The 13535-nt window shown below is 42.2% G+C and overlaps 1 protein-coding gene across 6 annotated transcripts in view; it reads left to right on the top strand.

The window, feature by feature from the left end:
* dnase1l4.1 (deoxyribonuclease 1 like 4, tandem duplicate 1) overlaps positions 1 to 13535 on the top strand; it is a 53666-nt gene that overhangs the window by 14567 nt on the left and 25564 nt on the right. For all 6 annotated transcript variants that reach the window (XM_078209863.1, XM_078209866.1, XM_078209864.1 and 3 more), the window contains 2 exons: positions 1285 to 1373; positions 5137 to 5220. In XM_078209863.1, coding sequence (XP_078065989.1) covers positions 1285 to 1373; positions 5137 to 5220 — 173 coding nt within the window. The remainder of the gene's footprint in view (positions 1 to 1284; positions 1374 to 5136; positions 5221 to 13535) is intronic.

Here is a 13535-nt window from a genome sequence, read left to right as displayed (position 1 = left end):
AGGTCCATGTCCATGTCTGCGCACATCTGTTCTTTCCTTTTCCTTCTCTCCATGTCAGATAATATATACAGGAGCTAGATGTACATATATCAGTGTTTTTAAATTTGCGCATATGACTTTTGCACCATTTGTACGCTGATGTGCTATTGTTAAGAATTGGAGAAAACTAGGATTAAAAATAAAATTAAACAAAGAATACAAGATAATAGACCAAGGAGTTGATTAGAGGCAGATCTGGAGAAATCACGATATGTGAATTGTGTTTACATATGTGACTAGAGAAACAATGGGGCTATGGAGCTTTGAAGTGGAGAGATAAGGAAATTGACATGTACCTGCCAAAAGCCGACTCCACAAGGTGGAAACATCAAAGGGAAAGAGATAGTATAACTGTAAAACACTAACTCAGGGGGAAAGGGGAGAAACAGCTAACACCAGGACTGCAGCTGTTGTAGATATAATCTCCTGAGAGAAGCAACCACTTTCCACCTTCACGGTTTCCTAGACATGGCCACCTTAACCTGGTTGTGGTAATTATTTTGCTGGATTTAGCTGAGTTCCTTGATATTGGATGTTGTTTAGAATCAGGAGTGCCTCTGAGTTCCGGTAACATAGGTAGTTCGGGGATCACAGGTTAATTTCATGTAAATTATGTGCATATGGTCAGTGTACCTAAGGGTTGCTATGTATTTTGTCCTCCTTGTCATGTGTGTTTTTTTTGTTTTTCTTTTAAGTTAATAAATATTCTTTATTAATTGCTTACACAAGAACTGGACTGTTCCTCACCGAGTTGTACATTGTTCCTCACATTATACCAAAAAAAAACCCATACATCACCAAGAACCAGTGTTCCAAGTTACCTTTCTGGGTTTTGGGGCATCCTCGCATGCAATATCAGTGGGGTTCTTAACACTATTGTCTCTCTTGTGCAGGTATTTACAAGTGTGCCTATCTATTTGTGGAAGTTATGTCTCCTTGTATTCTCATGAGCAAACATCAAAATATCTTCACGTAGACAAAAAAATCATTTGCATGTATTGAGAGACGAGGCAGCTTACAACACAAAGTGATAGAGAGATAGAGCTTGATTACAGGCAAGAAATGGAAAGATTTTTAGATTTGGAATATATTTGATCGGAAACTCCGAGAGCCCCCATTGAAATTCCCTATCCTGGGATGTTCCTTTTGGCCAAACCGTTTTGAAAAAGAATAGATCTGAAGATTTATTTTAATGTGTTAGGTTGTGCTACATGAAAATATCGTGTAATTGTTACATTTGCTTAGGTTCTGTTGCGTTATGACATCACCCTGATAATGGAAGTCACTGACAAGACAGGCAAAGCCACTGAAACGCTGCTGGAGGAGCTGAATAAGTAAGTACAGTTGCTTACCAAAACTCTTACAACACATTGGGCAGCACGGTGGCACAGTGGTTAGCACTGCTGCCTCACAGCGCCAGGGACCCGGGTTCAATTCCGGCATCGGGTCACTGTCTGTGTGGAGTTTGCACCTTCTCCCCGTGTTTGCATGCGTGTCCTCTGGATGCACCGGTTTCCTCCCACGGTCCAAAGGTGGGCGGGCGGGTCAGGTTGATAGGCCATGGTAAATTGCCCCTCAGTGTCAGGGTGATTAGCAGAGTAACATGATGGTGTGGTGGTACAGAGATCATTATGACAGATGGTGAAACTAAAAGCACAATTGGTTCCTATGTCCTTCAGTGAAGAAAGTCCGTCACCTCCAACAAGTCCAGTTCACATTGATCCCTAGTTTAGGTTATCTGTTTTAATTGTCCGCTGAAGTGGTCTGGCAAGCTAGTTAGTCTTCAAGTGCAACTAGTGATAAGTAATAACCACATCCTTCCTGACATTATTCACATCCTCAGAGCAAAAGAAGGTTGATACCGGAGATGAGGGATTTGGATTATGAGGAGAGGCTGAGGAGATTGGGTTTGTACTCGTTGGAGTTTAGAAGGATGAGGGGGGATCTTATGGAGACTTATAAGATAATGCGGGGGCTGGATAGGGTGGAGGCGGAGAGATTCTTTCCACTTAGTAAGGAAGTTAAAACTAGAGGACACAGCCTCAAAATAAAGGGGGGTCGGTTTAAGACAGAATTGAGGAGGAACTTCTTCTCCCAGAGGGTGGTGAATCTCTGGATTTCTCTGCCCACTGAGGCGGTGGAGGCTACCTCGCTGAATATGTTTAAAGCGCGGATGGATGGATCCCTGATCGGTAAGGGAATTAAGGGTTATGGGGATCAGGCGGGTAAGTGGTACTGATCCTCGTCAGATCAGCCATGATCTTATTGAATGGCGGGGCAGGCTCGAGGGGCTGGATGGCCTACTCCTGCTCCTATTTCTTATGTTCTTATGTAAAAGAAAGTGCACCAACTAAATGCCTGCATTGGTATAGCACTTATAATGTCTCAGAAATACCTTAAAGTTCTGCAACCATTGTTATCATTTGGGCAAATGTAGCAGCCATTCTTCTGCATACTTAGACCCACAATCATCAATGAGATAAAGAGCCCATTAACTTGCTTTCAGTGATGTTGCTTGTTGCAGGAATGTTGGCTTGCAAAGGAAAATCAGAAGTGGGCCCCGGGTGTATTTAACAGAGAATAAATACTGGACATCCAGGAATTTCCAAAGATTTATTAACTATACATAACCACGTGCAGGAATAGATAAACATGAGGATCCTTCCAGAGGCATTTGAGTTTTAGGGTCATGTGTACATCAGCGATTAGCATAAAGATTATTAACCCTCGATACCAAAACCTGGTTACCAGGAGAATGTCTTGATCGTCTCATAGGATTTGTAATGTTCACCCGACTTGCAGGTAGGGCTTTAGTTTAGTGCCTCATAAAAGGAAATTCAACAGTGCAATACCCCCTCGGTATTGGACATCAGTGTAACATCTAGATAACGTATTTAAGTCTTGGAAGGAGGCTTAAACCCACTGACAGGGAAGAGTGTTGTCTACTATGGCAAGCAAAACCAAAAGGTGGACAAACACCAGGCTAGGCAAAGTTCTAAGTGTTGATGGTGATTCCAACAGCAATAATCTTACAACAAAATAGTAGGTCATTTCTTTTTTTAAAAGGCTTTCATCTTTACCTCTATCTCTTTCCATTCTCTAAACCTCCTCATGCTGTGTATCTTTCCTGGTTACTTCCCAAGCTACCAATTTGTGAGATAGTGTGGCACTATTTGAAGAAAAAACAGCAACATTCTTTCAATGTCGTGGCCAATATCTAAGACTCAACCATCACCCCCAAAATAGGTTATCTGCTCAGTTACTTAATTGCTGCTTGTGGGACTTAGCTATATAAAAATCAGCTGTATAATTTGCATATATCGCAGCAACAACTATACTTCAAATATAAATTATTGGCCATGAAGTGCTTTGCAACATCCTGAGATGTAGAAATGCGGGTTCTTACCATTCCCTCACTGTGTTTTATTCATGTTCAGGTGTGAGGATAAAGGACAATGTTCTGTCACGTGTCTCATCCAGCCTGTTTCAACGTGTTTATTTTTAAATGATACAAACTACTGAATATCTCCTGTCCTTCCACCTGGGGGAGGTGGCATTAAAGTGCTGGGAATGCCCCAAAGGTGGCAGGAACTCGTAGGGCTTGGCTGAAACCGAAGCTGACCGATGATAGGACATTGGGATTGATGGGAGATGGAAGGAAGCCTGTACAAGATATTCTATCTTTGTGAGGATATTTGAGGCCAACTACCAGATTCCCAGCACTTATCAGAGCATTCACGGGGGGAGGTATGTTAACACAGATGGAAATAAGGAAAATTCACCAAAACCCTGCCCTAAATTTGCCGTTGTTCGCACAGAGAAATGTCCAGTAAATCTGTAGCATACTGGGAGTAAAATTCGGGTTGGTGCAGTCAGGCAGAAGTTGGCTTCACCGCAGGAATTTTCTGTCATTCTTCTCTGCGATCTTGCGCCAATTTTGAGCACGATCATAGACAGAATCATAGAGAGTCCATCACGCAAACCAACCTCCCATCCATTGACTCCGTCGACATTTCCCGCTGCCTCGGCAAAGCAGCCAGCATAATCACGCGCCCCAGACAATCTCTCTTTCACCTTCTTCCATCAGGAAAAAGATACAAAAGTCTGATATCACGTACTAACCGACTCAAGAATAGCTTCTTCCCTGCTGCCATCAGACTTTTAAATGGTTCTACCTTATTTTAAAGTTTACAAGCATGTTGCAGATGCTGTATTACTCCAGCGATTGTACAATGACATCTTTTATCTCCCGCTTAAAGTTTGGTGGCATTGTATGGGGTGAGCATCTTTGTGAGAGCTGCAGTTTAAGTTTATTAGTGTCACAAGTAGGCTTACATTAACACTGCAATGAAGTTACTGTGAAAATCCCCAAGTCGCCACACTCTGGCACCCGTTCGGGTACACTGATGGAGAATTTAGCATGGCTAATGCATCCAACCAGCATGTCTTTCAGCCTGTGGGAGGAAACCGGAGCACCCGGGATGAAACCCACGCAGACACGGGGAGAACGTGCAGACTCCGCACAATCAGTGACACAAGCTGGGAATCAAACCCGGGTCCCAGGCACTGTGAGACAGCAGTGCTAACCATTGTGCCTATTAAGCTAATTTTTCCCTGCACCCTATCTGTAACTGCAACACTATATTCTCCACCCTCTCCTTTCCTTCTCCCCTATGTACTCTATGAACGGTCTGCTTTGTCTGTATAGCGCGCAAGAAATAATACTTTTCACAGTATTCCAGTACATGTGACAACAATAAATCAAATCAAGTAATTTAGCTGTGTTCTTGCAACAGGCTGAGAGGAGTTACACCACCACCTGTAAAAAAGTGTGTCTATATGGAGATTTTTTACATCTTTTAAACATTCCAAAGTACTTTACAGCCATTTAAGTACTTTTGAAATGTGGGAATGCTGCAATTCCTACTGTAGACTGAGTGAGAATAATATATCTAATTGTTACAGAATGATTTATTGATTATGATGTGCAGACAGTATTGTTACCAACTCAAGGGTTTGAATGTATAGATTGGGAGGGATCTGACTGTTATTTCCTGATACATCTGCAATTAATTTTCTATTTTTCTACACCTGCAGACAAGCTGAAAGCCACTACGCATATAAACTAAGCGATCCCCTGGGACGAAGGACTTATAAAGAACGGTACCTCTTTATTTACCGGTGAGTGAAGTAACACTGAAAAAGAAAGCACCCAAATGTCTGATACACTAAAACTAATTGAAATGCTTGCAAATATTGCTTATAAATAGATCATATGCAGTGGGGGATTTGAACCGTATCTGACAAACAGGAAACCCCTGGGATCTGGTGGAACTTCAATGGAGAATAAAATCAAAGGCGTTTGAAACCAATTTTGTACTTGATGCCTTGGGTTTCACGCTCAACCACAACTTGCATTTTTATTCTGTTTTGGGCGGTTGCACAGTGGTTAGCACTGCTGCCTCACAGCGCCAGGGACCCGGGTTCGATTCCCGGCTTGAGTCACTGTCCGTGCAGAGTCTGCACGTTCTCCCCGTGTCTGCGTGGGTTTCCTCCGGGTGCTCCGGTTTCCTCCCACAGTCCAAAGACGTGCTGGGTAGGTGCATTGGCCACGCTAAGTTCTCCCTCAGTGTACCCGAACAGTCACCGGAGTGTGGCGACTAGGGGATTTTCACAGTAACTTCATTGCAGTGTTAATGTAAGCCTACTTGTGACAAATAAATAAACTTTACTTACTTTAATGTAACAATACATTTTGAGACACTTAACAAGAACAATCTAAAATAATCCCATTTTTGACATTTAGCCACAAAAGGAGATAGGACGAGGACCAAATGTTTGTACAAAGAGGTGGATTTTACAGAGCATCGTAAGGGAAGAGAGTGAGGGGGAGGGGTTCAGTGAGTTAGGTTGAAATGTTGCTCCTATGACTTGCTGAGTCCTGTCTTGCTCTACTGGATTGGTTTTGTGAAGAGTAGGTCGTGCCTCACAAACCTTATTGAGTTCTTTGAGAAGGTGACCAAAGAGGTGGATAAGGGTAAAGCAGTTGATGTGGTGTATATGGATTTCAGTAAAGCGTTTGATAAGGTTCCCCATGGTAAGCTATTGCATAAGATACGGAGGCATGGGATTGAGGGTGATTTAATGGTTTGGATCAGAAATTGTCTAGCTGTAAGAAGACAGAGGGTGGTGGTTGATGGGAAATGTTCATCCTGGAGTTCAGTTACTAGTGGTGTACCGCAAGGATCTGTTTTGGGGCCACTGCTGTTTGTCATTTTCATAAATGACCTGGATGAGGGCGTAGAAGGATGGGTTAGTAAATTTGCAGATGACACTAAAGTCGGTGGAGTTGTGGACAGTGCGGAAGGATGTTACAGGTTACAGAAGGACATAGATAAGCTGCAGAGCTGGGCTGAGAGGTGGCAAATGGAGTTTAATGCGGAAGGAGTAACAGGAATACAGAGTACTGGGCTAATGGTAAGATACTTGGTAGTGTGGATGAACAGAGAGATCTCGGTGTCCATGTGCATAGATCCCTGAAAGTTGGCACCCAGGTTGATAGGGTTGTTAAGAAGGCATACGGTGTTTTTATTGGTCGAGGGATTGAGTTTCGGAGCCATGAGGTCATGTTGCAGCTGTACAAAACTCTGGTGCGGCCACACTTGGAGTATTGTGTACAGTTCTGGTCGCCGCATTATAGGAAGGATGTGGAAGCATTGGAAAGGGTGCAGAGGAGATTTACCAGGATGTTGGTTGGTATGGTGGGAAGGTCTTATGAGGAAAGGCTGAGGGACTTGAGGCTGTTTTCGTTAGAGAGAAGAAGGTTAAGAGGTGACTTAATAGAGGCATACAAGATGATCAGAGGATTAGATAGGGTGGACAGTGAGAGCCTTTTTCCTCGGATGGTGATGGCTAGCACGAGGGGACATAGCTTTAAATTGAGGGGTGATAGATATAGGACAGATGTCAGAGGTAGGTTCTTTACTCAGAGAGTAGTAAGGGCATGGAATGCCCTGCCTGCAACAGTAGTGGACTCGCCAACGTTAAGGGCATTTAAATGGTCATTGGATAAACATATGGATGATATTGGAATAGTGTAGGTTAGATGGGCTTTAGATTGGTTTCACAGGTCGGTGCAACATCGAGGGCCGAAGGGCCTGTACTGCGCTGTAATGTTCTAAAAATACAAATCCTTTCGATATTCAGTCAGGATAAGGAAAAGCAAAGATGAGGGAATATTAAGATTGTCAAAGGCAGGGTTAGACAACCTCAGGTGAAGAGCTGAGTTTGGTTTGCTTCACTGGCATTTGAAAGTGTCGTGTTAAAATAATTACCTATTTAGTTCTCACATTTTCAGTTTGCTTGTTATAACAAGTTTGCTAATCTTGCATCTTCAGGTACAGTAAACTGATCTGTTTTGTTGGCAGTTTCACCATTGCCACAATACATTTCGTAATGTAGAACAGTTAAAAAGAAACAAAGCCATTGCTTTTTATAGATTTGCTCTTAGGGTGTGGGAAAGGCTGCCAAGTCTGCATCAAGGTTGAGACAAGTCTTGGCCAAGTTTTTCTGGTGAAACTGTAAGTGTGCATTGGTGAGTGGGTTGTTGGTGAGTAGTTTTCATTTGATGGAACTATCAATGACTCCTTCAGTGACTTTATTGGTAAGTGCGAGGTGCTCGATTGGTGTTAATTGGCCAAATTAATTAACCTTTTTGATCAAATTGCATGCCCATCATGGTCAGATGTGTCCAGAACAATTAGTAAGAGGTCTCACAACACCAGGTTAAAGTCCAATAAGTTTATTTGGAATCACGAGCTTTCAGAGTCACTCACCTGATGAAGGAGCAGCGCTCCGAAAGCTCATGATTCCAAATAAACCTGTTGGACTTTAACCTGGTGTTGTGAGACTTCTTACTGTGCCCACCCCAGTCCAATGCCGGCATCTTCACATCAGAACAATTAGGTTAGTGAGGCCAAACTCAAGTCATGACTTCTTTTATACTGATTCACTCCCACCAGCAAGCCAAGTGTTATGGACAGCCAAAGGAGGCAAAACTGAACTCCCTTATTTCCTTGCTATCTGTCTGTAAATGGAGTCAAAGAGTCATGCAATGCTGAAAAAGCCCTTCAGCCCATTGAGTCTGCACTACTACTAAAGGCACGCTAATCCCATTTTCCAGCACTTGTCCCATATCCTTGAATGGTATGTTTTAAGTGCCCGTCCAAATATGTCTCAAAGGTTGTAAAGTTTCCTGCCTCCACTACTTTCACAGGTAGTGCATTCCAGATTCCCACCACCCTCTGAGTGAAAAAAATCTCAAATCCACTCTGAATCTCCTGCCCCTTACCCTAAAAATATGCCCCCTCATGATTGCTTCCTATTCACCCTGCCCATACCCCTCACAATCTTACACACCTCAATCATGTGTCTCCTTAGCCTTCTCTGCTCTAGAGGAAACAATCCAAGCCTATCCAAAAACAGAAAATGCTGGAAAATCTCAGTAGGTCTGACAGCATCTGTGGAGAGAGAATAGAGGAACTGTTTCAAGTCAGAATGAGCCTTCATCAGAGCTTCCCTTTCTATGACATTGTTTTCCTATGTAGCATCATTTGAGTCCCCAAACATCAGTAAAATTATGCTTTTTAAATTAAAGATATGAGTGCCAGTTGGCATTTTATTTTGAACCATCAATCATTAAATTATTTGTCTTTGGCATAACTAGAAAATTATGCATCAATTTAATTATGTAATTCAAGCCTCTTAAAACATGAATTACAGAGCTTTACTGAAAATATATAGAACAAAACCAAGTAAATAGAGTTAAGAAACAGATCAGCTATGATAGCAGAACAAGCTCAAGGGGCTGAATAGCCTACTGTTGTACCTATCTAGATATCAATGAATGGGCCATGGCACATGTGTGAAAGCATTCATGCATCAAATCCTTTCTCCATCAATTCAAACTGGTCCAGATTTCAAAAAACTGTTAGTCAGCTAAATCAGTGGCTCACAGAGTCCCTCTCTGATTTGCTCCAACATTCAAGGTTAAAGGTTATCAGGTCCAGCAACCTGATCAATCTTCAGTGCCCCAAACCAAGCTAAGGCCATTCATGCATTTACATTCAAGGGGTCAATAACCAAAGCATTCGGATCTACTGCTGTGTAATCTTCAATTGTGAAAATGAGTACAGAACATATATATTTACATTTCAGCTGTATCATACTCCTCAATCCTAACCATGCTAAATCTTTCAAAAGGAGATATGTGACCTTTCTGGCTACTAACAGAACTTATAAAGCTTTACCATGGTAAAGCCATCTGATCATTAAAAAATAATGCATTTTGGCATTCAATTGCGGTTTTAGTTACCTTCAGCTGTATCTGATTCCTCACTGTGCCATCTTGCCAAAGTTTCATATTTGTGAAATATTTGAGGTTATTTTCTGACTATTTATGTAAATAACTTTATTTTTCTTCTCTATAACTTACTTCCGTCAACCAGCAGATCCCAATATCATTTTTGAAACCTTCCTTTATACCTGAAAATTGAACCCATTCTCAGAGCAGGTACAGCAAGTTGTCTGCGGCAATAGTTTTATCAACCAATGAAATATGATACAATGACTATTGTTGTTGGGATACAGAAATGTTCCCATCAGAAACAGTGGCAGGAATGGAATCCAGCAAACATGTTATACCTAAAATTTAAAAAAATAGAGAAGTAGGGGAAATAGGATGACATTGATAGGTCTTTCTGAGAGTTGTTCGGTTACAATGATGGGCCAAGTAGCTTCCTTCTGTGCTGTGAATTTCTAAGGTTCTCACATGGAAACCTGATATCATCTCAGGAATCCTGCTACTGATTAAACCCATTACTTCCCAACATGTTGAGTAAGAAAGAAAATCTTGCCTGCATCCTCAACTATCCTTTCCCTACCATGGTGTCTATTGAATAAGGTAACACACCCCAAATTCTGACCAGTTATCAGTATTTCACAATTTACAAAGTTAACTTTAGGTATTGTGCTTAACTGCCCACTGCCTCGGAAAAGCAGCCAACATAATTAAGCAGCCCGGATGTACTCTCTTCCACCTTCTTCCGTCGGGAAAAAGATACAAATGTCTGAGGTCACGTACCAACCGACTCAAGAGCAGCTTCTTCCCTGCTCCATCAGACTCTTGAATGGATCTACCTCGCAGTAGGTTGATCTTTCTCTACACCCTAGCTATGACTGTAACAAACACTACATTCTCCACTCTCTCCTTTCCTTCTTTATGAACGGTATGCCTTGTCTGTATAGTGCACAAAAAAACAATCCTTTTCACTATACCAATACATGTGACAATAATAAATCAAATTATGTTTCAAATAGATAAATCAAGTGACTGACAAAACTCCTGAGGTCTAAAGAAACCTTTGTATTCTTAGAGAGTTTCCTTAACATGACCCAGGTCTTGAGCTTGTAAAATATTTATTAGGTTGAGAAGTCTAAAGAGGTCACAGCCCTGGGGCTGAGATTCTGTAATCAAGGCCATTGCCTTGATTCCCTCCTGCTTGCAATAACACAAAGAAAGAAAGGACATTAATTGAAAAGCAGAATATGGAGTTCTTTTTGGAGGACTAAGGCGAACTGCCTTCAAATGGCACCTTTTGCACACCTTGAATATTGTGTGCAGTTTTGGTCTCCTTTTCTGAGGAAGGTTGTTCTTGCTCTCGAGGGAGTGCAGCGAAGATTTACCAGGCTGATTCCAGGGATGGCGGGACTGATGTAGGAGGAGAGTTTGACTAGGTTAGGATTGTTTTCGCTGGAGTTCAGACGAATGAAGGAGGAAATTGCATCGGAACTTATAAAATTCTAACAGGACTAGACTGGGAGGATGTTCCCGATTGTGGGGGAGTCCAGAACCAGGGGTCACAGTCTGAGGATTTGGGGTAGACCATTTAGGACGGAGATGAGGAGAACATTTCTTCACCCAAAGAGTGGTGAGCTGTGGAATTCATTACCACAGGAAGTAGTTGATGCCAAAACATTGAATATATTAAAGAGGGGGATGGATATAGCACTTGGGGTGAATGGGATCAAAGGTTATGGGGAGAAAGCAGGATTAGGCTATTGAGTTGGACGATCAGCCATGATCGTGATGAATGGCGGAGCAGGCTTGAAGGGCCGAATGGCCTCCTCCTGCTCCTATCTTCTATGTTTGCTGGAGACTGAATCGAGGCAAGTGGCCTGGAAATATGAGGAAGTTATCGTGCTTCACAGGCATTTTATTTTGGAATGCAACATGTCCTGTCCCAATAGGATGGAATGGGTGAGATATTTTGTCGGAGTTTAGAAAGCCCATCAGCAACTGCTTCCACGTTGCTCCTCGGACGCTTGCTCATTGCATGGGTCTTGTTGCAACCAGGTCAATGTACAAGACACATTATTAAGTTAACCTTCCTGGCTGTCACTGGGGTTATGAGGACAGGTAAACACATTCGGGGTGCTGCGAATGCATTTCATTGGCGATGCCACAAAAGTTGTGTTCTAATATCATCACATACATAATTTTCTGTCATCTCCGTCGCAACATGACAGCACTGACATCATTAATCTGTGCTGATAAGCTGGTTGGAAATGCACTGGCCAGCTCTGTACATGGAACACTGGACCCCACAGGAACACCAGCTGCTCTCTGTTCCTGGTAGCATCTCAATAAGTTTGTTCTTTTGAGCCTGGGTTGCAATGTCAGAAGAAACTAAAGTCCTATATTCTCATGGTAGCTCAGAAAAAGATAACTGATTGAACCAGGTTCAATTCCGGCCTCGGGTGACTGTCTCTGTGGCGTTTGCACGTTCTCCCCTTGGCTGCGTGGGTTTCCTCCAGGTGCTCCAGTTTCCTCCCACAGTCCAAAGATGCGTAAGTTAGGAGGATTGGGCCATAGTAAATGTGTAGGGTTACAGGGATAGGGCGGGGTGAAGGCCTGGGTAAGATACTTTGTCAGAGAATTGGTGTAGATTTGATGGGCCGAATGGCCTCTTCTGCACTGTAGGGATTCTATGATTTTACTGGAAGCCCTTCAGCCCAGAAATCTATTGTTCAGAAAACACCAGTTCTCCAGACCCAAGGAACTCATGGATTTGCTGCGCGACCGTTTAGGTGTTCCAACTAATCGAGAAGGCACGGGCTAAGTATGGATAATGAAGTTTTAACTTCTTACTGCGGGGCACAATATTTTTGGAGGACCAAACAGAGCAATTATCAAGTACAGCATTGAAATGCTAGATGTTTGAGCTCAGTAATTATATCTACAGTGTTTTCCAGCTCATTTCCTTGTGGTTAGGCATTCGAACATCACTTATAATCTTGAAAATTTAGAAATCCCAAGATGAAGAGGTTCCAGTGTATTATAAAAGGAGATGTGCAAATCCTGGAATCCTAGTCCAAATTCTTATCAGGAATGTGTTTCTTTCCTGCTGGAACTGCTCCTGTCCAGGATTACGTCTCTTTATTGCTTGTGAAGGAACTCAAAACACTCAACTGTTGGAACCACTGGGGTTTCTCTGACAAAGACTGCATCTTTGGTGGAGCCAGAGGAACTTTTCAAACAGGAACCCCCTATCATAGCCCCCACTGCTGGAGCAGATGATCTCTGCACGCTGAAGATGCTATATTATCAAGAATTCAATCTCTTCAGCTACTTCATTTAGAACTCAATGATTCACATTGCCAGTTGAAAATCAATCACTTGGAGCAGGTTCCAAACGGATGAGAATAGTTACCAGACTCAGCAGAGAAATTTACATGTAATCACCAAGGTTATGACTCACAGACAGATGGATGGGATTTTATTGAGAATACATCATCAAGATATCCCAATTGGGTTCAATTGCCTGCATTACAATACTACGTGGACTCATGAAGAATTAGAATTGGTGTAGATGTAACATTATGCTGACCTCAATGCTAACAGTGGAATGTATACTCATGGTTTAGCCCAGGGTTTTGTTTTTGGCTGTGCATGGACCTTTTCAGTAATAACAGTCTAAATTTACATTGCCACTAATCTGCATATAACTCAAATTCTTATCTTCAACAGATATTTGGTGTTGCTTACAAAAGAGACGTGCTGTCAAAGCTTTTCGTCTTGCACTCATCAGGACTGACATAAGAATACCAACTCTCAAAGGGAACAACAATTTATACTGCAATGTAAGAGGGTGCTGATTGTTTGGCAAGTGAATTCTGATTGGTAGAAGGTGTTGTCATGGAGTATACACCATGAAACAGTTAACTGCCAAGCATATGCTTAAATTCAAACTGGACAAGCCAGACTCTGATTTGTCAAGGCATTGCCGTAGGGAATGAACCAGGGAATGGCTGTTACCCAAGCTTTTATTTAATTGAAAAAGGCACAATGCTTGGACATGTTATTTTTGTTTGCACTGTAAGTGAATATGTGTAGTTCGCAGCATGCTTAAATTAGCCACACTGTGACTGATCATCTT

This window comes from Mustelus asterias, chromosome 3, assembly GCF_964213995.1.
Source record: "Mustelus asterias chromosome 3, sMusAst1.hap1.1, whole genome shotgun sequence".
Taxonomy (NCBI): Eukaryota; Metazoa; Chordata; class Chondrichthyes; order Carcharhiniformes; family Triakidae; genus Mustelus; species Mustelus asterias.
This window is presented reverse-complemented; position numbering and strand designations above follow the sequence as displayed.